The 23,862-nt window shown below is 34.5% G+C and overlaps 1 protein-coding gene across 1 annotated transcript; it reads left to right on the forward strand.

The window, feature by feature from the left end:
• The first annotated feature begins 3,000 nt into the window (after positions 1 to 3,000).
• LOC141661013 (putative beta-glucosidase 41) lies at positions 3,001 to 5,153 on the forward strand. The gene is made up of 8 exons (XM_074467995.1): positions 3,001 to 3,123; positions 3,212 to 3,278; positions 3,388 to 3,446; positions 3,925 to 4,000; positions 4,089 to 4,160; positions 4,254 to 4,341; positions 4,428 to 4,559; positions 4,952 to 5,153. Exons 1-8 carry the CDS (start codon positions 3,001 to 3,003, stop codon positions 5,151 to 5,153), a joined length of 819 nt encoding a protein of 272 aa, XP_074324096.1.
• The last annotated feature ends 18,709 nt before the right edge of the window (positions 5,154 to 23,862 follow it).

Here is a 23,862-nt window from a genome sequence, read left to right on the forward strand (position 1 = left end):
TACCATGTATAAGTCTTGGTTTAAGTATTGAGTTGTTGTTAGTTGAGTTTGTCAAGTCAAAACCTTGGAAAATGAGAGTTATAGTTTCTGCAGAAAATCAGTTTAGTACCCTGAGGTTTAGAGTGAGTTTTGACCATGTCATTGATGTGCACTTTGAGGCCCAAGCCACCAGAAGTTAGTATTGGGAGTATACAAAAGGTTTTAGGAGTTGGTTGGAGGTTTGCATGTCATTTGGTTAGGTGCACAAGTAGAATAACAAAATCTGTCCAGCAGGGGACAGTTTTGTTGCAACTTAGAAATAGGGAGATTTGACCATGTCATGGGTAGGCCCTCATTAGGCCCAATTGGGCCTTAGTTAGAAGGAGTGTCAGAGAAGTTTTTCCAACCATAGTTCATAGGATATGAGTTAGAACCATGTGTCACAAGTTAATTCAAGTCAGGGCGTTTTCTGCCCAGAAAAGCAGGGGAACCTTGGACTTTTAGCTTAGGCCCAAGAAGGCCCAAGCCAGGCCCTTGAGCCACATCAAGCTTGTGAGATTTCCTTAGGTCAGGAGAGTCTTGTGTAAAAGTTTTGAAGAAAAAATTCTAGTGTAAGAGTGCCTAATGCACTCAAGAAACTATAGTTGTCATTCTGAAATTTGCACCAGTGAGCACTATCACTTATCACGTAGTTTTAGAACACTTAGAAGTGAGTATTAGGTCGACCACCATAGTTGTAAGATGGTATAAGGTCATTAGAGAAAAAGGCACAAGTGAGGGTCAATAGGTTTTGGATAATTTAGGAAAGGCACATCGAGTTAGGGAGCCAAAATTTGAAGACTTTGTCTAGTTTAGCGACCAAGTGACTTAAGTGGTGAGTCGAGATCATCCAAGCCTAGTGTTGCATTATGGTATATATAGTGTTATTTGATATTAATATACGATATGTGATTATGTGGCTATGTGTGTGCAATTGTAATTTAAAAGTGAATATAAATTAAGTGCATATAGGCTAAGTGCCATCCGTGTTTAATTTCGAGTTGTAAATAGGTTAAGTTGGTGAGAATATATTATAATGAGGATTATTATTATTTATGTAGGATCTCGAGATGAGGGAAAACTTGCCATAAAGGCCGAGTGAAGCTCCAGTTGCTCCTACCAGTCAGACCAGACCAGCCTATCTCAAGGTAAGTGATTCAACTTGACCTTCATATTTACTATAAACAGTTCATATATATCGATGCAACCATCCTGAGTCATTTTGATATGTTTAAATCAAGCGTATCTCTCGCTTATCTTTGAATTATATAGAAATGCCATGAACCCTCGAGTATGTATTGCAAGTAGTTCAAAAGTCTTTTCATGATAGTTAAATGCCATGATAAAATAAAGAGTTGTTATATTACTTGATTGATTCTCTTGATTAACATGCTGATGATTCCTAAGTATTGATATCTCATCCTGATACTTGAATCCCTGTAGAACCTTACCTTGAACTCTGATAGTCAGAAACTTACCAACATGATTCCTCATTGATTGATACCCTCTTTCCTCTCCTAAAGCTTGACAATTCTGATATATATATACATCCTGAGCTAGAAATCATTACCTTAACACCCATAGTATTCGTGAAGCTTATCTTCTTAATGATCCAACACCTGTACCTTGACGAGAAACCATTGCTTTGAGCCCAGTTTGGCATTACCCCTTCATATTATCCATTAGTCTCACCATATTTTCCTGTCCAAGTTTCTGACATATGAAAACCTTTTGGTTACCCTAATAGAGTAAAGTTTTGTGAATCATGGCCCTGAGATTTAGTACCATATTTCCCATGTTTCGAGTTAATCTATAATCCCATAATAAAAATATTTACTGTTAAAAGAGATTTTGTTACAATTCGGCATGAGCTTTTGAAATAAATAAAATGTGGGTTTTCAGTCCCAAAGGGGGATAAATGTTTTCTTGAATAGTGGATTTGGACTGAGACGCGAGTCCTTTCCACACTTATATTAGGCTTAAAAGTTGCCTAGGGATTCCCGTTAATGTTTTAGAACCCAGCGAGGTTCGGGATTACTTCGCGGCTGATCACCGGCTGTAATCCGTAGCGTCATAAAATGATTTTGATTAAGACATGATTTTAAAATTGTTTTGATGCAAGCAAAATGATGCCATCTCATATAGTTTTATCTCTCGTTATCATTAGTTATGTCTTTCCATTGTCATTCTTAAAAGTATATCTCAATTTATATTTTGTGTCGTACTGTTAGCACTTGTTGAGCATTTGGCTCACTCCTTGCCTTACCCTGATATTACAGCTAGCAGCTATGGTTAGATTCAAGCAGACTGCCCGTAAGACCTGTGATGCTGATGCTTATGTTCGATCTCAGGTAGAATAAGTAATAATAGCTGTGTGAGGACTCGGTATTTGTAATCAGATGTAATAGTTGGCAGTATTGGGCTGTTCCAAACCCTAAACTGTAAGATCTTGGATTTGGTTGTGTATTCTTCATTAAAATGATGTAATAGCTATATTTATTTTGCTGTTTAAGTTGGGGGTGTGACAGCCTATTTGAATTACGTGGTGCCTACGGAGTTGTAAGTCTTCCATTACCTATCAGAGAAGGTAGCAATGTGTTCTTAAATGGGCGTGCCCCCTTCTTATATAAGTTTGATGTTATGAATATATATAATTTTATCTGATATATTACAGCGCGTGCAAAATCGTTATAAAAGTTTTCTCATATAGACAAAGACAATACCAGTTATGAAAAATATCAGTTTTGTTTGCTATGACCAGTGAATATATATCTTGTACGTATCTTTTTGGTGCATAAACACGCGCGTTTATGCAACAAGAACTCAAGAAGCGATCCCGCCCCGCATCTTTAGATGGAGTGCAAGCTAAATTTTGTTCAAGATATATATAATAAATCTATTGTTCTCTATTATATCAGTAAATTGTAATATATACAGACATATTTGCATTTTTGCATTGAGTTGGTTTTTGTAGTAGAAGTTATGTCGGACAAGTTGTTAATGTTGTTGTTAGTGTTGGCATGTCTTGTTTGGAGTTCGGAGTCCATCAGCCGAGCTCATTTTCCTAACGGCTTTATATTTGGTACTGCTTCTTCTGCTTATCAGGTATCTTCATTTCCATGCCTTTCATTTTTAACTTATAATTTGATGCTCATTTGGTTATGTCAAATGGTTTATGTGTGTGTATTATTAGTTTGAAGGTGCCGTGAATGAAGGAAACAAGGGTGCTAACATTTGGGATACCTTTGCTAGCCGAACAGGTACTAACCTAAAACATCGAAAATTATGGAACTATCTGGAGGCTTAAGGAGGGAAATTTGCAGAGTATAGTTTATCTTAGGTTGTGCTTGACATAGATTGTTTGTGCAGGCAAGATTTTGGACTTCAGCAATGCAAACACGACAGTGGATCATTATCATCACTTTAAGGTTAGTTTACACTTCCAATGATGATCTACTTCTTTTATGGTTCATCATTCTCATACTATTTCTTCTAATTTACTTTAGATTATCGTATCATCTTCTTTTCCTTTTCCGACTCATTAATTTACTTTCTAATTTCTACCTTCCTTTGTTACTTCCTTGTTCATATTATTATCACTACAGAATTGAAATCAAGTTATCAGTCAATTTTTAGAATAGATGATAAACCAAAGCTTATAGTGATAAAGTTTTTTGAATGCATTAGATTAGTATGAAGATAGATTTTTTTGGATAATACCAAAGCTAATAATGTCAAAGAGCATGTCAACGACTTCTTGAAGATAAGAATGAATAGCTTTAGGTGCTGACAACTAACGTTATATAATACTACTAGTCATATCATACTTTAAGTTAAAGTTGGACTTTCCTTCATCTCAAACTAACCAAACGGAAATTATAACCTGAATATTAAATTACATTGCAGACGGACATTGACTTGATGAAGGACATGGGAATGGATGCTTACAGATTCTCAATTTCATGGTCAAGAATCTTTCCGAGTAAGCTGAAACTTTGCCGCTATAAAATGGTGTAACCCCTAGCGATAAGCCGATAACCTGTTTTAACATTACAATTTTGTATATACAGAAGGGACAGGAGAACCAAATCCAGATGGATTGAAATACTACAACAACCTATTAGATTATTTACTGGAAAAAGGTCAGTTAGTAAAAACTGCAAATTATACAAAGAACTTTCGTGTTATTAAGTCTGTATAGTGGTTTTGAAGAGTCTATTGTAGCTTCCTGTCAGGAATTCAGCCTTATGTAACTTTATACCACTGGGATCTTCCGCAGATGCTCAAAGATAGATATGAAGGATGGTTAAGTGACCATATCGTGTAAGTGATTTAAACTCCATTCTGTATATATTAGTCATTATAAACCTAAACACTTATTTATACTAAGGCTCATCTTTTGCTTGCAGAAAAGATTTTGAGCATTATGCTTTTACCTGTTTCAAGGCCTTCGGAGATAGAGTGAAGTATTGGATCACCTTTAATGAACCTCATAATGCAACAATGCAAGGTTATGACTCTAGAACTCAGGCTCCCGATAGGTGTTCAATTCTAGGGCATCTCTTTTGCAAGGCAGGAAAAACTAAGCAACCATGTCATCTTCCGCAGATGCTCAAAGATAGATATGAAGGATAGTTAAGTGACCATATCGTGTAAGTGAAGTATTGGATCACCTTTAATGAACCTCATAATGCAACAATGCAAGGTTATGACTCTGGAACTCAGGCTCCCGATAGGTGTTCAATTCTAGGGCATCTCTTTTGCAAGGCAGGAAAAACTAAGCAACCATGTCATCTTCCGCAGATGCTCAAAGATAGATATGAAGGATAGTTAAGTGACCATATCATGTAAGTGATTTAAACTCCATTCTGTATATATTAGTCATTATAAACCTAAACACTTATTTATACTAAGGCTCATCTTTTGCTTGCAGAAAAGATTTTGAGCATTATGCTTTTACCTGTTTCAAGGCCTTCGGAGATAGAGTGAAGTATTGGATCACCTTTAATGAACCTCATAATGCAACAATGCAAGGTTATGACTCTGGAACTCAGGCTCCCGATAGGTGTTCAATTCTAGGGCATCTCTTTTGCAAGGCAGGAAAAACTAAGCAACCATGTCCAAAACTTGGGTGATCTAACTAGAGAAGGAAACATTGAGAGTATGCTTTCAGTCAAGATGAGATTAAAGGAGATGGTTTCCTTGAAGGTCTTCTTATGAAGAGATTACCTTAAACTATCTCATATCCATCAATTGCAGTCTAGACCTACGTGACTATAGTCTACAGTTTGGCTATAAAGTTGAAGTATTATCGTTCTACTTTGTTTTTCTCAGTACTACGATGTTTATATTTTGAAGTGTGTAACTTTAACTTGTTAAAACTTTCACTTTTATTTTATGGTTGGTAGACAATTGGTGGTATAAGGATGGTAGTATGTTGATGGTGAAGGTAGTGGTGTTTATTTGGGATAACTGATGTTATGGTTGGTAGATTGGTTGATTGTGTTGGTTATAAGACTATGGTCTTATTTATGGGAATGCCAATTTACAAACAGTTTCTTGCATTTTTTTTTGTAAAAGCGTTGCAATAGGTCTTTTTAGTGTTGCTAATAATCAGTGTAAAATGTTGCGAAAAATACTAAGAAGCGTTGCAAAAAACACTAAAAAGCGTTGTAAAAGACACTAAAAAGCGTTGCAAAAGACACTAAAAAGTGTTGCAAAAAGGTTGCATCGATACCCCATATGGAGTATTGAAAAAAATGGGTTCCATCTTGGAAAAGATTGGTTAGGTTTGATTAGAAGGGGCGAGTTGTATCCTAAATATATGGAACCGTTCGAGGTATCGAGGAAGATAGATAAAGTTGCTCATGAGTTAGTATTGCAGCCGCAGTTGCAGCAAATTTATAGTGTGTTCTGCATGTCAATGTTAAAGTGATATGTTTTTGATCTGAATCGAGACGTTGATTAGGAGCCAATGGGCTCTCATCCAAACTTGTTCTACGTGGAGTGATCGACCCAAATCCTAGATCGTTATGAGCGAGTCCTTCAGAATAAGTTTATATATATATAGTAAGTATGCTTTGTATAAATCCATGAGTAGAAGAGTCTACTTGGGAGTTAGAGTCAGATGTGCTTGACAAACATCCTCATTTGTTTAATTAAATCAGATTTTGGGGACAAAATCTTTTTAAGGGGGGAAGGATACAACGACTAGTATATTTCCTATTAATTTAAAGTGCAATAATTGAATAAATAATTAAATAAAATATGTTTCTTGGTTTTGACAACAGTGTGTTGATATATATATATATATATTATGTGTCTGTGATTTATTGGTGTAAAGGATTGGAATGTGTAATTAAGTATTGAGTTATATTGTTCTGTTTTATTTTTAAAGGTGATTTTGTTACAGTTTTAAATCCATAAATATTTGGATTGTCTCTAAAATTAGTTTTATGATTTCATAATTTCAATAATTATTTTTGGGATTTTATAAAATTTAGAAAACAATATTTCATCAATTATTTAGCCATGTATGATTTTCTGATTGAATTTATTTGTAAAATCCGTATTTAATTCCAGAATTCTTTAAAAATTATGAAACTCATATTTAGTTAAGTTTGAAGCAATTACAAATTGGGAAAGACCGAGAACACCAACAGATGTAAGAAGTTTCTTAGGATTAGCGGGATATTATCGTCGATTCATTCAAAATTTCCCAAGGATTGCAACACCATTGACAAAACTTACACGGAAGAATGAAAAGTTTATATGGAACGATAAATGCGAAGAAAGTTTTCAGGAATTGAAGCGAAGATTAATCACGACACCTGTTTTGTCACTTCCCGATGATCAAGGAAATTTCGTATTCTATAGCGATGCTTCCCATAAAGGACTCAGATGTGTTCTGATGCAGCACGATAAGGTGATTGCGTATGCGTCAAGGCAACTGAAACCACATGAACAAAAATATCCTACTCATGATTTGGAGCTATCAGCCATAGTTTTCGCTTTGAAAATTTGGAGACATTATCTATATGGAGAAAAATGCGAGATTTACACGAATCACACAAGCTTGAAGTACATATTCACACAGAAGGAGCTTAATATGAGACATAGGAGATGGTTGTAATTGATTAAGGATTACGACTGCACGATTAACTATCATCCCGGTAAAGCAAACGTTGTAGCAGACGTGTTGAGTCGGAAAGAAAAGTTAAATGTGTTATCAGTACCCGAAGAAATATATAAGGAGTTTCAGAAACTGGAATTGGAGATTAGGGTTTGTAAGCCTGATGAAGCGAAAATATATAGTATGACTTTTCAGCCGGAGTTGTTAGAGAAGATAAGGAAGTGTCAAGAAGAGGTAATGGATCAGGATATAAATCATTTGGTAGGTGAAGAATTGTGTATGCAAAAGGACGATCAAGGTATTCTTAGGTTTTCTTCTAGAATTTGGATTCCACCTGTGACGGAGTTGAGAATGAAATTTTATAAGAAGCTCATAATTCAAGGTATTCAATCCATCCAGGGAGTACCAAGATGTACAGAGACTTAAAGGAAAATTATTGGTGGCCAGATATGAAGAGGGAAATTGCGGAATGGGTTAGCAGATGTTATACATGTCAGGGAGTTAAAGCAGAGCATCAGAAACCAAGTGGATTACTACAGCCATTGGAGATTCCAGAGTGGAAGTGGGAGCATATTGCCATGGATTTCATAGTTGGATTACCAAGGACAAAGGCTAATCATGATGCCATCTGGGTTATCTTGGATAGACTTACCAAGTCAGCTCATTTTCTGCCTATAAATGAAAGATTTTCACTTGACAAGTTGGTCCATATGTACCTGAAGGAAATTGTACGTCATGGAGTTCCTGTGTCTATCATATCCGATCGAGATCCGAGATTTAATTCAAGATTTTGGAAGAGTTTTCAAGAATGTTTTGGAACGAGACTGAATATGAGTACGGCTTACCATCCACAGACAGACGGCCAGAGTGAAAGAACAATGCAGATAATCGATGACATGCTACGTGTCTGTGCTATTGATTTCAAAGGAAGTTGGGACGAGCATATACCTCTGGTAGAATTTGCTTACAACAACAGTTATCACGCCAGTATTGGGATGCCACCCTATGAAGCCCTTTATGGACGCAAATGCATATCTCCAATGTATTGGGACGAGGTAGGAGAACGCAAAATACTTGGACCTGAATTAGTGCAGCAGACAAATGAAGTTGTTGAAGTTATCCAGAAGACATTGATAGTAGCACAAGACCATCAAAGGAAATATGCAGATCAATCAAGGAAAGACATGGAATTCGAAGAAGGGAATTTGGTATTATTGAAAGTATCACCGTGGAAAGGATTAACGAGATTTGGAAAGAAAGGAAAACTGAGCCCAAGATATGTCGGACCTTTTGAGATTCTAAAGCGTGTTGGAAAAGTAGCTTACGAGTTGGCGTTACCCCCACACATGGAGCACATTCACAATGTTTTTCACGTATCGATGCTTAAGAAGTATAATCCAGACTTCAGGCATGTAATCGAGTATGAGCCAATAGAGCTTCAGGCAGATTTGTCATATGTAGAGAGTCCGATAGAAATTCTAGAGGAAAGAGAGAAAGTATTGAGAAATAAAGTGGTAAAGTTAGTAAGAGTATTGTGGAGAAACCCAAAGGTTGAAGAGTCAACCTGGGAGTTAGAAAGTGATATGAGAGCAAATTACCCTTATTTGTTTTCTTAGGAGATTCTGAGGACAGAATCCTTTTAAGGGGGGAAGAATGTAATATCTGGGATATATCGTGTAATTATTAATTATTATGTATGTTCAGTATTTATTCTGTGAATTATTTGTTGATTGTTAAATATGTTTGGATGTTTAAAAATAATATTAATTGAGTATTTTAATTTTTATATGTCCAAAATAAAATATAGATAATTGTCATATCTTCCTATTTATTTTTATGTTGATTTATGATTTTATAGGAAATATATGGATTTTATAAAATCTTTTTCCGAGTATTTAAAAACTATTTTATACAATCGGGAACCAACCGACATCATCCGTTTTTACGTTTTTATAACCCGAAACTCTTCCGAAAACTCCTTCCTAACCTAATTTCAATATTCCGAGCATTTTCCATGTTTCGACTTTTCGATCCGGCGTACGGTTTGTCCTGCGCGGGTCCCGGCGCAACATTTTCGATACATTCGTTTCGGTAAATCAATAAAAATCGTATTTTTGATAAACGGGATCTTTTTATTAAACTATCACAATTATCACCTCATAATACGTGTAACCAGGCGCTGAGACCAAGACCGCAGTACAAATTGTACTGCTTTGGATAATTATCTCGAAAACCGGTACCGTTTGGATCAGTTTTTATAAATAAACGTATCATTTTATATCCGGAATGATCCAACAGGATACTAATTTTCCGTAATTATAAATAGCCTTTACCGAATTTTATTTCGTACCGAAAATCATTTGAAAACAGTAATTCTATAATTTTACAGAGAAAATCTATATATTCATATAAACTTTCAAGAATCAAACAAGCTTTTGGAGGTGTTATTGAATTCAGTTTGGAAAGCTTGAGTAACTAAATCAAAGGTCTTGACGAGCTCTATCAGAATCTGTGATCCATACACCTGCAGAAATCAAGGTTATTTTTCTATAATTTTATTTATTTTTGAATTATTTTAATTAAAAATATGAATTTTTGTTCGGATGATTGTTTGGATGATTTGATGGTTGCATGTTGTAGAGCTTGTTTTTCTGATGATTTTCATATGTCATATGACTGATTTAGAGTTCAATAACATGTTCAAAATTGAGTTTGATTTTCGAATTTTGAAATTAGGGTTTATAACTCGTATGAATGTTCTTAATTGAAATTTAGGGCTTTTTGATCTAGGGGTTATTAGCTGTTGAATTATAGTGGGTTGTGTTCCTTATGAAATTTGCAATCGATTGGTATATAGTTCATTAACAGAGGATTCGTGATTCGAAGGGAGTTGTGTTTTGAAACTTTCGTCGAGTTCGCCGGAAACCGGCGAACTTCTCGGCCATTTTCCGGCCTTTTGAGGAATTGTCTGTGTGATTGAATGGTATGGTTAGATTCCTGGTGAATTATATATTAAATCTGGAGCTTGTGGAGGTGTGAGGATTCCGGGAACGTCGTGTTCGGCGAGACAGGACGTTTTCCGGCGACGGGGGTGCAAAATTGCACTTTAGCCCCTGTTGTTTCGAAAACGATGAAGTTCAGTCCCTGAACTTTTTAGAACTTGCAAATTTAGGATTCCTGTTTTAAAAATGTTTAAAAATGATATTTTCTATTTATTTTAATTATAAAAATTCATTTTTAATTTCTGAAAATTCCAAAAATTATTATTTTAATTCCAAAAATTATTTTTAATTCAAAAATAAATCTAAATTAATTAGTTAATTAATTTCAGTTAATATTTAATTGATTAATTGATCAATTAATTCGAAAATTAATTGATTAATTGATTTAATTAATTATTAATTGATTTTAATTAATTATTTAATTAGATTTAATTATTTAAAAATGATTTAAAAATTCTGAAAAATAGTTTCGAGCTTTAAAATATTATTCTAAATTATTTTCAAGGCTCGATAATTATTATAAAAGTGTTTTGAAACCAGATTTGTCCAACCGAACCCTGTTTATTACTCTGAAATTGATTCAACGACCCGTTTTAATTCCGAAAAATGTTTTAAAAATCATATTAAATACCTGAAAGCCCCGAGACTCCTTTATAAATGATATGCTATTGATTATTTGACGTGTTATGTGTTATATATGATTTGTTGTTTGACTGTCGATCTATATGTTCGATGTTTACTTGTTTATAGCGTAACGTTCAATCCGTTAATCGGATTTGGGTGAAACGAAGGGTATATAGAAATGTATGTCGAATAGAATCGCATGAGTTGAATATTAATAGATGCTTATGATATGTGAGCAGAAGAGGCAAGGCGTAGGAAAGGGAAACAGATAATCGAGGAGTAAGACGATTGTGATTGGAAGTTAGTACAATATAGCAAGCTAGTACCATGCAAGTGTTCTGAACTTTTTCGAAATATATTGTAGTTGCTTGATAGTCCTGTTTTATATTGCAAGTGCTTTGAAGCACTGAACCCTAAACCCTGATTCCAGTTATTGATCTTGAGCCGTAAACTTTATTCTTTCTAAACCATTGATTGTTGTATACCCAAATATGAACCATAAATATACGATACTACTCCACAAATACATACAAACTAAATACCAAACACTGAACCAGATTACTTACATATTCAAACCATTGTACCTTATGCTTTGAGAGACCAAATCCTTGAAACCTTGAAACGTTGATTCCTTTGTTATCAAATTCTTTCATTACTTAACAGCCAAGCTTTGAAATTTCCACATTGATCCTTTGTGAAGATTGAAACCATTTTATTTTCAAACATCCATTGCTATTTATGATTCTGTTTATTGCTTTACATTGTTTATTCTGTTATCATGTTAGAATTGGATTATTTTTATAAAATTGTGGACCAGATTCGTGGTTAGACCTATTAATGGTCAAGTTAGGCCAATATGTGCTTTGCTCGGGGTTAATGCGTGACTGATCAACAGCCTAACCTTGGTTTTTAAAATAAAAATATAATATCCAATTCTAAATCATAATTCATTGTTCACTTGATATCATAACCCTTTCCACTTGATGATCATTATTCTCAGTCCTGTCATTGAGACTTGCTGAGCTATTTAGTTCATTTGTGCGATGTTGTTTATGTTCTTTTCCAGTTAAAAAGGAACCAGTTGGTAGCGAGGATTGTAACGCCCTCCAGACCCGGGGTATAAGTCTGAGGGTTACTAGCTAATCACCAAACCTGTACAATCTGATTAACAATTAATAAAGAAATGAAACTAAACCCCTTTAATACTAACCAGGATCTTTTTAGGTTGAAGTATGAAAACAAGAACCACTAACTACTTTATTACAAACCAAATTTAAATTCTCACAAACTCTCTTTATTACAACCCATTGTCTACTTCATTTTAAACTAAGTTCAACTTTTATTCAAACACACACACTTTCTATCAACACTCCACCTGTTCGGGCAACTCAAAGCTTTCTTCCTGGATTGGGATCAACACCTTGGGTATGAGAGGATCCCGAGGCTTGACCCACTTCTTTACCACTCGAGTCCTGATGTGTTTCATATTCCTTCTTAACTGAAAACAATAAGGTGAATAACAACAAAAAGGGTGAGCCAAAAATTGCTCAACAAGTCCACACAATATAAACAGTGTTAAAGCATTTTAAATAAATCCGTAATCCCGGGTATATCTGCAAAGATATAACCCCCACAAGAATATAAAGAAGGTCATTACTGGTGAGTACAAATGAACTAAACTGGACACAAGTTCGCATCTATATTCTACTGATCAGTCAGAATATAATGCAGATCCATATCTCAATATATAGATCCAGTCGGGTACCCAGGCACTACGGCCCATGTCGAGGCACCAGTCATATCCCGGTCCTCAGGATTAAGACACACTCAATCCCAAAAATATCATTATCCAGTCCATCGCTTAGCAACCGGAAAAATTGGTATGCTTTGATATATTCTAATCACCAGAATATATCAATCTTAATGTATCATCAACGGGATATGAATCAGGAATTCAAAGAAACGTGGAAATCAAGAATCGAAATGAAATATGAACAAAGGAATAACAAGTGTGTATCAGTGATTGAGAACAAGAATCAAAAGAGTGCAAATGTGATAAGCATTTGAATAAATGTCACTATTCTGAAAATAGAATAGGGGAAAAACTTGCCTTCTGCGTGACTCACTGCAATTAGATCACTTTCGTCTATCACATTTGACTAATACCGACTCAATCTGCCTGGCTGGCTTAGCTTCTGTTAGAGAAATAGACTGATTAAGTCATTTCGTACTTCAATTGCATCTTGAATCGACTTCACACCTTTTCTAACACCTACCCATGCGCTTATGACTGACTCATGTATTACTTATTAGCAATTAAAACTCAATTAACCACGTAATAAACATAAGCACATAATCATTTTTATAGTTAAAATAATTTTTTTAGAACCAAAATTGACTCGCTGATCGCTCAACTGATCGTTATCTGACTCGTTTCCCATTTTTCCGGAATTTTTCGGACTCGTCTCGGCACACATTTCGACTGATAATCAACAATTAACAAAATCAACTACTTTCTAGAAGAAACTAAACTTTAATATTATTTTAATGAAAAGAATTCATTTTTCTGAGTCAACAGGCTTTCGTTTTATTCGAATCGGACTAACGGTTTAATTATTATCAATTAAACACTGATAATTCAATTTGTTATTTATTATAAATAATTATTACCAATTTTTAAAACTTAAAATAATTTTAAAATCATTATTTAAGATAAACCAGAAGTAAAAATAATTTTTCTATAATTTTTGGAATTAAATAAATTTATTATGATTTATTGAAAATTATTTGATTACTTATCAAAATAACTAATCATTTTTAAATAATTAATAAATAGTTAATAAATAATAAATAAATAATAAATATTTAAGAAAATAATTCAATCTGATTTTTAGAAAATAATTCAGAATTATTTATAATATAAAGCAATTAATTAAATAATTAATTAATCAATTTATAAAATAAATAAATCGGATTTTTAAAATTAATAAAAATAAAAATAAAATTAAAATTCCAGAAACATATGTCAGAAAACAATTCCTGACAAAATCAGATCAAACCCGGGTTGCAAATCGGGTTGCAACCGGGTCACCAAGAACATCCCGGGTTGGGGATGAACTCACCGGAAAATTTCCAGATTCCGGTGGGTTTCCCGGACTCCGGCGACTCTGTTCCTGGCCAAACGGACACCGTTTGGTACCGTTTTTGATCCCAAATCATTCCAAATTACTCCCCCAATCTGTTTCAGGCCAAAATCGACCAAAAACATCCCTGCAACAATTTTTCCGATCAAAACCGACTTCAACTCCGGCCAAAAACCCGTCTTTTGATTCTGTAAACCAAAATCAACGTTCTATAGTGGAAATTAAAGCTATGAACACATACAATCAAAGCCCTAAACTTTCAGGAACCAAAGATTCACAGAAATCATCGAGTTGTGTTTTGAAAATCTGACATAAACCCTAGAAATCGTGAATCACTATACTGACATCGTTCGATCAATTAAACACCATGAATCAACTGTAAATCATCTAACAAAGCTATATCAATCATCAAAACATCAAAATAACCCCGAAATCGAACATAAACCCTAGAATTTGCAAATCAAAAACTACGAATTAAAACATGAAATTGATGCTAAAAATGGAAAGAACAGGTCAAAACCTTCGATTTGGATACTCGAATCACACGATTTGATGAAGAAATCAGCTGGAAATCACGGTTTGATTCTCGACCCGATTCAAGTTCTTCCCGACCCGATTTCAGAGAATTTTGTTAATTTTGCAGATTTTTAATGGTTAATTATAATTAATTAATAAAAATTAGGCTATTTATAATAGTAAAATTAATACTCCTAAATAAAATTAAGGGGCTAATTATACATCTAATAAAAATATTGGCCCTAATTTTTATAATTTTTGAGTATTAAAATTTAATTTATAAATATTTTATATAAGCAATATATATGCCAAAATTTCCCAAAAATTGTGAATAATGTAAAAATGCAAAGAAATAATATAAATGAGAGTCCTATAATTTTATAAAAATAAAAATGTGATTTTTGTGGGGTTTTTAACACCCAATGGGGCCCGAAAAAGTCATTTTTCGTAAAACGAGAAGATTTATAAAATGTCTAGATGTTCAGAATAATGCGATGGTAAAAGCCGTTTGATGAAAAATAAGGCCCATTATTTTATTTGAAATACTGGCTTTAAAATCATGGTTTGGGTCGTAAAACGTTTGAAATGAAAGCGATGAATGCAAAATAAGACATCTGAAAAATATCTTAAAAATACAGAAATGACATAGAATGCACATAGCACATAACAATTAGGGTTTAACAGATAATTACACATAAATGACATATTAACACACCTTTTTATTATAAATATGATATAATACAGACGTAAACTTCCTAGTCGTTACAAGGATCCCCAATCCAGTGCGAGAGATAGGGGTCCAGGTTGATCGAGTTAAGCTAGCAGGCATCTTTTGAGATAATTTAAGTTTGTAAAAGTTTGTAATAATGTTTAATACTCAGTTCTGAGTTTGAATAGTTGGGATTTGGACGTTTGTAATATAAAGTGTGTGTGTGGCTTGTGTACATACTTTAACGTGTTGCGGTCCGTGGTAGTTGGTAAGTAGGGTCACTGCATATTATTATTATCTTTATTATTATTATAAGCAGGTTATAAATATGGTGTGTTTGTGTATGGACCCCAAACTTCTGACCCGGGTTTGGAGGGCGCCACATGTATATTTCTCTAGATCTCAAAGGAGTACCTTATTTTTATTTTTCTTTTCTTTTTCTTTTTCCTTTTCTTTTGATAAATGAGGTTTTATCAGCACTTAGTACATCCATAAGATTTACCAACATCAGAACTTAACAGATAAGACGCACCATTCTAGTTTTTGACTTAGTAATAAGATGCACAAAGTAAACCTAACATAAACAATTACTTCAAACATGGGATATTTAGTATATTAGAGATTACTAGGTCAACATCTAGCATAGTTATCCTCATTGGATTGAATAGTTACAGAAACATTCATATCACTATCAGAGTTTAGAAATTCACATCAGACAATAATCAACACTTAGAAAATTTCAATTTAAGCACATAATACACAAAGATAGGAATATCTGTAAATACTGATCATAAAGTCTGATGTATTAGAATATAAACTAAGCAGATTTAGAGAAAGAACCTGAAACCATCCCAAGTACATTTACCAATCTTGTAAAAGTAGCTTCACACAGTGGTTTTGTGAAAATGTCTGCTAGTTGATCTGTTGGAACAAAGTGCAATTCCACTGTACCTTTCATCACATGCTCCCTTATGAAGTGGTACCAAATGCTGATGTGCTTTATCATTGAGTGTTGAACTGGATTACCTGTTATGGCAATAGCACTTTGATTATCACAGTAAATAGGGATTTTAGAATATGTTAACCCATAATCCAGTAACTGATTCTTCATCCAAAGAATATGTGCACAACAGCTTCCTGCAGCAATGTATTCTATTTCTGCAGTTGATGTGGAAATTGACTTTTGTTTCTTGCTAAACTAAGAAACCAACCTGCCTCCAAGAAATTGGCAGCTTCCACTTGTGCTTTTCCTGTAAATTTTGCATCCTGCAAAATCTGTATCTGAGTAACCTATTAGCTTAAAGTCTGATTCTCTAGGATACCACAATCCCAGATCAGCTGTACCCTTAAGGTACTTGAAAATTCTTTTCACAGCTGTTAAGTGAGGTTCTCTTGGATCTGCTTGAAATCTTGCACAAAGACAGGTAGCATACATGATATCAGGTCTACTTGCAGTTAGATAGAGTAGTTAGCCAATCATACCTCTGTAATCAGTAATATCTACTGATATACCAGTATCCTTATCCAATTTTGTTGCAGTGGCCCTCGGAGTGGATGCACTTGAACAATCTTGCATTCCAAATTTCTTCAACAAATTTCTAGTGTACTTAGATTGACAAATAAAAGTTCCTTCTTCATTCTGCTTGACTTGAAGGCCCAGAAAATAGCAAAGTTCTCCCATCATACTCATTTGATATCTTGACTGCATTAGTTTGGCTAACCTTTTACAAAGTCTGTCATTTGTAGAACCAAAAATGATATCATCAACATATATCTGCACCAAAAGTAAGTCCTTTCCATGGTTGAGATAGAATAAGGTTTTGTCAATTGTCCTTCTGTTAAATCCATTTAACAGAAGAAACTGAGCTAATGTCTCATACCATTCTCTTGGAACTTGCTTAAGGCCATAAAGTGCTTTATCAAGTTTGTAGACATGATGGGGAAATTTTGAATCTACAAAACCTGGAGGTTGTTCAACATATACTCCTTCTTCCAATTCTCCATTAAGAAAAACACTTTTTACATCCATCTGAAAGACTATAAACTTTTTATGAGCAGCATAAGCTAAAAATATCCTTATGGCTTCCAATCTAGCAACTGGTATAAATGTTTCATCATAATCAATTCCCTCCTGTTGAGAGTATCCTTTTGCAACCAACCTTGCTTTATTCCTTGTAATTATGCCATCACTATCAGTTTTGTTTCTGAACACCCACTTTGTACCAACAACTGATCTGTTCTTTGGTCTTGGCACTAGGGTTCAGACTTTATTTCTTTCAAATTCATTTAACTCTTCCTGCATTGCTTGCACCCAACCGGCATCTTGAAGAGCTTCTTCCACTTTCTTTGGTTCCATCTGAGAAAGAAAAGAGTGATAGAGACATTCATTTGATGTTGCTGTTCTAGTTCTTATACCTGCTTCAGGATCTCCAATAATCAAGTCAGGTGTATCTGCTTTAGTCCACTTCCTTGCAGATGGAAGATTATCTCTAGAACTGGATGCTCCCCCATGATCCATGATGTCTCCATCAACATTTTCTGATGTTCCCCCTGAAATTATGCTCTCTGAGTTGGATCCTTCATAATTTGAGTTTCCAGAATTATCAGAATTTGAGTTTCCAGAATTATCAGAATTGCCCCATCAGAACTTGATGAATCAGAACTTGACGAGCCTGTTCTTGGTTCTGATGCTTCTTGTGATGTGGTTGGATCTTCAATATGCTCCCCCTGCACAGGTGCATTTTCCTTTGGCATAGTCACCATAGTTTCAATAACATCAGCGTTTATCCCATCAGAGTTTGCAGTATCAGGATTTAGACTGTCAGGATTTAGACTATCAGGATTTAGACTGTCAGAATTTACAGAATCAGAATTTAAAACTTCATTCTCAAATCTCAGCTGATCATGATCATTGAAATCTTCAAGTCCTGTAATCTTCTTATCATCAAAAGAGACATTGATAGATTCCATGACAACCCTTGTTCTTAAATTGTAGACTCTGAAGGCTTTTATGGAAAGTGGATATCCAACAAAAATTCCTTTATCAGCTTTTAGATCAAATTTGGATAGCTGTTCAGGATGAGTCTTATGAATAAAACACTTGCATCCAAATATATGAAAGTACTTCAAATTTGGCTTCTTTTTCTTCACCATCTCATATGGTGTCTTTCCATGCTTGTTGATAAGTGTTGCATTCTGAGTAAAATAAGCAGTCTGCACAGCTTCCACCCAAAAATAGGTTGGTAACTTTGCTTCATCAAACATAGTTCATGCAGCTTCAAAAAGAGTTCTATTCTTTCTTTCAACAACTCCATTTTTCTGTGGAGTTCCAGGAGCAGAAAATTATTGCTTTATTCCATGGTCTTTGCAGAACTCTTCCATAATCAAATTCTTGAACTCAGTGCCATTATCACTTTTTATGATTTTCACAGAGTCTTTGACCAATTTATCCAGTTGTTTGACATGATCAATTAAGATAGATGCAGTTTCACTTTTTGTGTGCAAGAAATACAACCATGTGTATCTGGTAAACTCATCTACTATTACCATAACATATTTCTTCTTTGCAATAGACATGACATTCACTGGACCAAATAGATCAACATGTAGTAGGTGATAAAGCTCAAGAATTGAAGATTCAGTCTTGCTCTTGAATGAAGATTTTCTTTATTTTGCCTTTTGACATGAATCACAAAGGCCATCAGAAGCTAATACTGATTTTGGCAGTCTTCTCACAAGATCTTTCTTGACTAGTTCATTTATATTGTAGAAATTTAAATGAGAGAGTTTCTTGTGCCAATCCCAGCTTTCTTCAATTGATGTCTACTTAACAGACAGATTGCAGAACCATCAGAACTTGTTGAAAGCTTGGCTTCATAAATGTTACCATGTCTATATCCTTTCAGAACAACTTTGCCTGTAGATTTGCTTACAACTTCACATTGTTCTTCAAAGAAATCCATATGATAACCTCTGTCACAGATTTGACTCACACTCAGCAGATTGTGTTTAAGTCCTTAGACCAGAGCTACTTTTTTAATGATGAAATTCCCAAGATTGATATTGCCATATCCCAGAGTTTTTCCCATGTTGCCATCTCCATAAGAAACACCTGGGCCAGCTTTCTCCACAAAGTCTGATAGCAGGGTTTTATTTCCAGTCATATGTCCTGAACATCCACTGTCCAGAACTAAGATGTTCTTCCTGTTGCCCTGCAATCACACAGACCACTAATGATTAGTTTTAAGGACCCAGACTTGCTTGGATCCTTTGGCCTTATTAAGTTTGTTAATATTTGCAGCGGATTTAGCATCAGAGTTTATGTTAACAGTTTTCTTATCAGAATTTACAATATCAGACTTTGCATTAGAACTTACACTAGAAGGAATAATGCTAACTTTCTTTAAAGAAGGTTTTATTTGATAATAATCATAGTACAAACTATGATATTCCTTACAAGTATAAATGGAATGCCATAAACTACCATAATGAAAACAAGGATCTTGTGGCCTATATCTAACAGACTGACTCTTAACTCCTGATTTTGAAGGTAAGGAGTTTATGTTCTTATTCTTCCTGCAAAAAGAAGCCAGATGGTTAGAATTTCCACAGTTATAACATTTCTTTCTAGGAGCATTAGGAACAGGCTTATAATCATTGCTTTTATTCACACCTACCTTTCCATTCCTATTTTTCCTAGGTGGCTTTACCTTGTTTACATTCTTAACATCTTTCAGCTCATGCTTAAGCTGCTTCTTTGTCATTAAGCCTATGTTAACTTCAGTTGGCTTATCCTGTTTTGGTTTGTCAGAAGTTAATTTCTCTTTAACTTCTGATTTATCACTATTAGATTTTACAGCTACAAACTTAACAGGATTTACCTTTGGCTTTTGTTTAACAACTATAGTCTCAATTTCTACAGTTCCTTTATTATTCTTATCATCTCCATAACCTAAGCCCTCTTTCCAATTTCCACTACTTAACAAATTCTGAGTTGTTCTGCCAGAGTTAGTCCAAGTCCTGATAATCTCTCTTTCCTTTTCTAACTCAGTTTTTAGAGATTCATTCATTTTAAGCACTTCATCTCTAACATAGAAAGCATCATCTCTATCTTTCTGAGTTTGATGGAACATAACTAACTCTTTTTCTAAATAATCACTCCTCTTTTTATAAGCAAGATTTTCAGAAGTTAATCTTTCACAATTTAAAGTTTGATCTCTATAACTAATGAACATGGTTTTAATATATCTTCTCAACTCAGTAATATCATCAGTATGAAAAACATAAGTTGTTTGAGGTACCTTTAACTCAGCAGCTTCAAAACTGCTACCAGCATTTTCCATCAAAGCATAGTTCACCTCACTTTCAGAATCTGAAGTGTCTGTCCAGCTTTTCTTCTTTGTGATAAGTGCCTTGCCTTTGTCACCTTTTCCTTTCTTGCAGTCAGGTGATATGTGGCCTTTCTCACCATAGCTGTAGCATTTAACATTTGAGTAATCTCCTCTGTCAGACTTTCCTCCTTTGCCTTCAGATTTTCTGAAACCTTTCTTATCAGAACTTGCACCTTTCCTGGAAAATTTCTTCCCCCTTCTGAATTTCCTGTATGCTATCTTTGTGATACCTTTCACCGTAAGAGCACACAACTTCATCATCTCTTCATCAGGGTCCATCTCAGATAGACTTTCAGTTTCTGAATCCTCATCACTATCAGGACTTGATGACTCAGTATCAGACTTTGTGATGAGAGCCTTTCCTTTACCTTTCTTTGAGACAGCCACTTTAGGGGATTCCTCCTCAGCTTTAAGAGCAACTATTCTTGACTTTCTCCATGCCTCTTGCTTCTTTGCTCCATCTCAAGTTCATGAGTCTTGAGCATACCATAAATTTCATCAAGAGTAGTTTCATCAAGAGCATAGTTGTCTCTTATAGTGGTTACCTTCAAATCCCAACTTTCAGGAAGAGCTAAAAGGAATTTAAGATTAGTATCTTCAAGATCATATTCCTTATCTACCAGTGACAGATCATTCAAGAGTTTGACAAATCTGTCATATAAACCAGTTAATAACTCATCAGGTTTTGAGTCAAAGTGCTCATATTCTTGAGTGAGTATAGTCCTCCTGTTTTTCTTAATTGAATCAGTTCCCTGGCATCTTATCTCCAAGGCATCCCATATTTCCTTTGCAGTCTTGCAGTTAATTACCCTGTTTGACATGACATTATCAATGGCACTATGCAGCAAATGTCTTACCTTTGCATCCTTGGCAATAAATGAGATATCTTCAGCTGTATATTCACTTTTCTCCTTTGGTACAGTCTGTGCTGGCTGATCTACAACTACAACAGAGAGCTTGGTTTGTTTATGTGGTTCTTCATTAATTCTGTCAAGGTATTCTGGATCTGTAGCTTCCAGAAATATAGACATCCTCACCTTCCATATGGGATACTCAGAAGGTTTCAGTATGGGAACCCTAATAGTGTCATATCGATTATGGATTTGAGTCTTTGGAGTTTCTTCATTTTTGGTGGGCCTGGTTGGATTTTGTGCTTCTTCAGACATGATTAATCTTATTAATAAAACAATATTATAATGGAACCGTCCTCTCTCAGTGATGAACAAATATCACAAGAGCTGCTAGGGTTACAATGAATAATATTCTCGATTAAGATAACACATATAGTGTAAACCCTATGCTGTGTTTATATAGACACACAGTTACAAGATAATCTTCTAATTGATATCAAATATGATTCTGCTTCCTAATATATATCAACTAGTTATCTTTTCTTCCAAGTATTCTATTCTTCATAGAATTCTTCTCCATGCATATCTCTTCTTATATTTGTCTTGATCTTCTTTCCTTTCAATCAGCCGCCTTCCTTATCTGAAAGTCTCCTTAAGTCCTGATATTATCTCCTGATAAATATCTTCTGATAATTTAAGTTCTGACAACTTAAGTTCTGAATTCAGTATAAGTACTGATTTCCAGTTAAGTCCTGACTTGTCCTGATAGTTAAGATCTGAAGAACTAAACACAAATCATCATTAGACATGACATCAAAAATATATCTAACATGGGATATGGCAATATTAATCTTGGGAATGTCATCATTGAAACAGTAGCTCTTATCTCAGGACTTAAACACAATCTGCTGAGTGTGAGTCAAATCTGTGATAGAGGTTATCATGTGGATTTCTTTGAAGAACACTATGAAGTTGTAAGAAATTCTACAGGCAAAGTGGTTCTGAAAGGATACAGGCATGGTAACATTTATGAAGCCAGACTTTCAACAAGTTCTTATGGTTCTGCAATCTGTCTGATGAGTAGAACATCAATTGAAGAAAGCTGGAATTGGCACAAAAGACTCTCTCATTTTGTTAGTCCCTAACAATGTAACAAGAATTACAGAAGGGGGGTTGAATGGAATTCTTGAACCTTTTTCAAAAATATAAAATGTTCTATCTTAATAATATATAAGTGTTTGATTTGTAAAGTGCGGAATAAGAAGGTAGTAAAATCAAAACACTAGTAATTAAAAACACAAGTCTTTAAAAACTTTCTGGTGGATTTGAATGTATCCACCAGAGATATATATTATATCAAGAGAACTCTATGTAGCAAGATTGGCTCACAGCTGCTTACAAATATGAACAACTAAGTTTACATAGAAATGCTAAGGATGCAGCTTACAATTGTTTCTCTGAGATAATGTTCTTAGTCTTGTTCTTGTTATTGTTCTATTTGCTACTTCTTGGTTTATATATCACCAAGATTACAAAGTAATAAGACAAGATAATAAAACAAAACCTATCAAGTCTAATACTATGCTGCTTCATTACTCTATTCCATCATCTTTGAATATCTTCATAATAGCATGGAAATAGCAATGCTTCTTTGTTCTTTAAAACCCAGTTGAATAGGCTTCCAGATTCCTTTTGCATACACTCGACGCATGTGACTGTGTTGTCACTTTCAACAGATGTTTGAATTGATTATCCGTTGGGTACATGATCATCCATCGGGTTGCCTTGTCGATCATCCATCGAGTAGCATTGTTTATCCGTCGGGTAGCTATCTGACACTTGACTTCATTTCATTTACACAGAATTACAAGACATCATCTATGTACAATTAATCAACCTATTCTGAATATCTAATTAAAGTCAACATGACTTGAGTGCTACTACAGAATCTAAACAAGGTGTATGCAAAAACGTGCTACAGACTCATTATTCCACAAGCTACTCACTCGATGGATAATTAATCATCATCCGTCGGGACTATATTGAGTCATCCGTTGGGACTATATTCTTTATCCGTCGAGTGCTACATTTTTCACTAAGTAAAATCTACTAAGGTGTTTTGTTAATGAAATCATCAAGTTCACAACATATCCACAACAATCTCCCCCAATATATGTCTACTGGAATTGTAGCCATAAATTAAGAGAAACTTGATAATAACAAAACACCCTAAAAATACAACTTTAAAAGTAAGTAGATAAAACTGTAAAGTGCTTCAAATAAAAAAATGCACAAAGATGATCTCACAGTCATTTTCAAGGTGCTCCTCTAGCCTGAGCAGATTAATCTAATTCCTTGAAGATCTGGATCTCTTTCCAAGCTTTCTGTTGTTTTTTTCTATCTGATTTTGGAGCTGTCTGTAGAATTCCAGTTCATCAGATTATGAGGGATTTAACTTTTCTTGCATTTCCAAAAGA

Source organism: Apium graveolens, chromosome 5 (genome assembly GCF_009905375.1).
Source record: "Apium graveolens cultivar Ventura chromosome 5, ASM990537v1, whole genome shotgun sequence".
NCBI classification, from domain to species: Eukaryota; Viridiplantae; Streptophyta; class Magnoliopsida; order Apiales; family Apiaceae; genus Apium; species Apium graveolens.

Coding starts and splice junctions, on each gene's coding strand:
- LOC141661013 (XM_074467995.1), top strand. CDS start 3,001: ATGTCGGACAAGTTGTTAATGTTGTTGTTAGTGTTGGCATGTCTTGTT. Junction 3,279..3,387: donor TACCTTTGCTAGCCGAACAG/GTACTAACCTAA, acceptor TTGTTTGTGCAG/GCAAGATTTTGGACTTCAGC. Junction 4,001..4,088: donor ATGGTCAAGAATCTTTCCGA/GTAAGCTGAAAC, acceptor TTGTATATACAG/AAGGGACAGGAGAACCAAAT.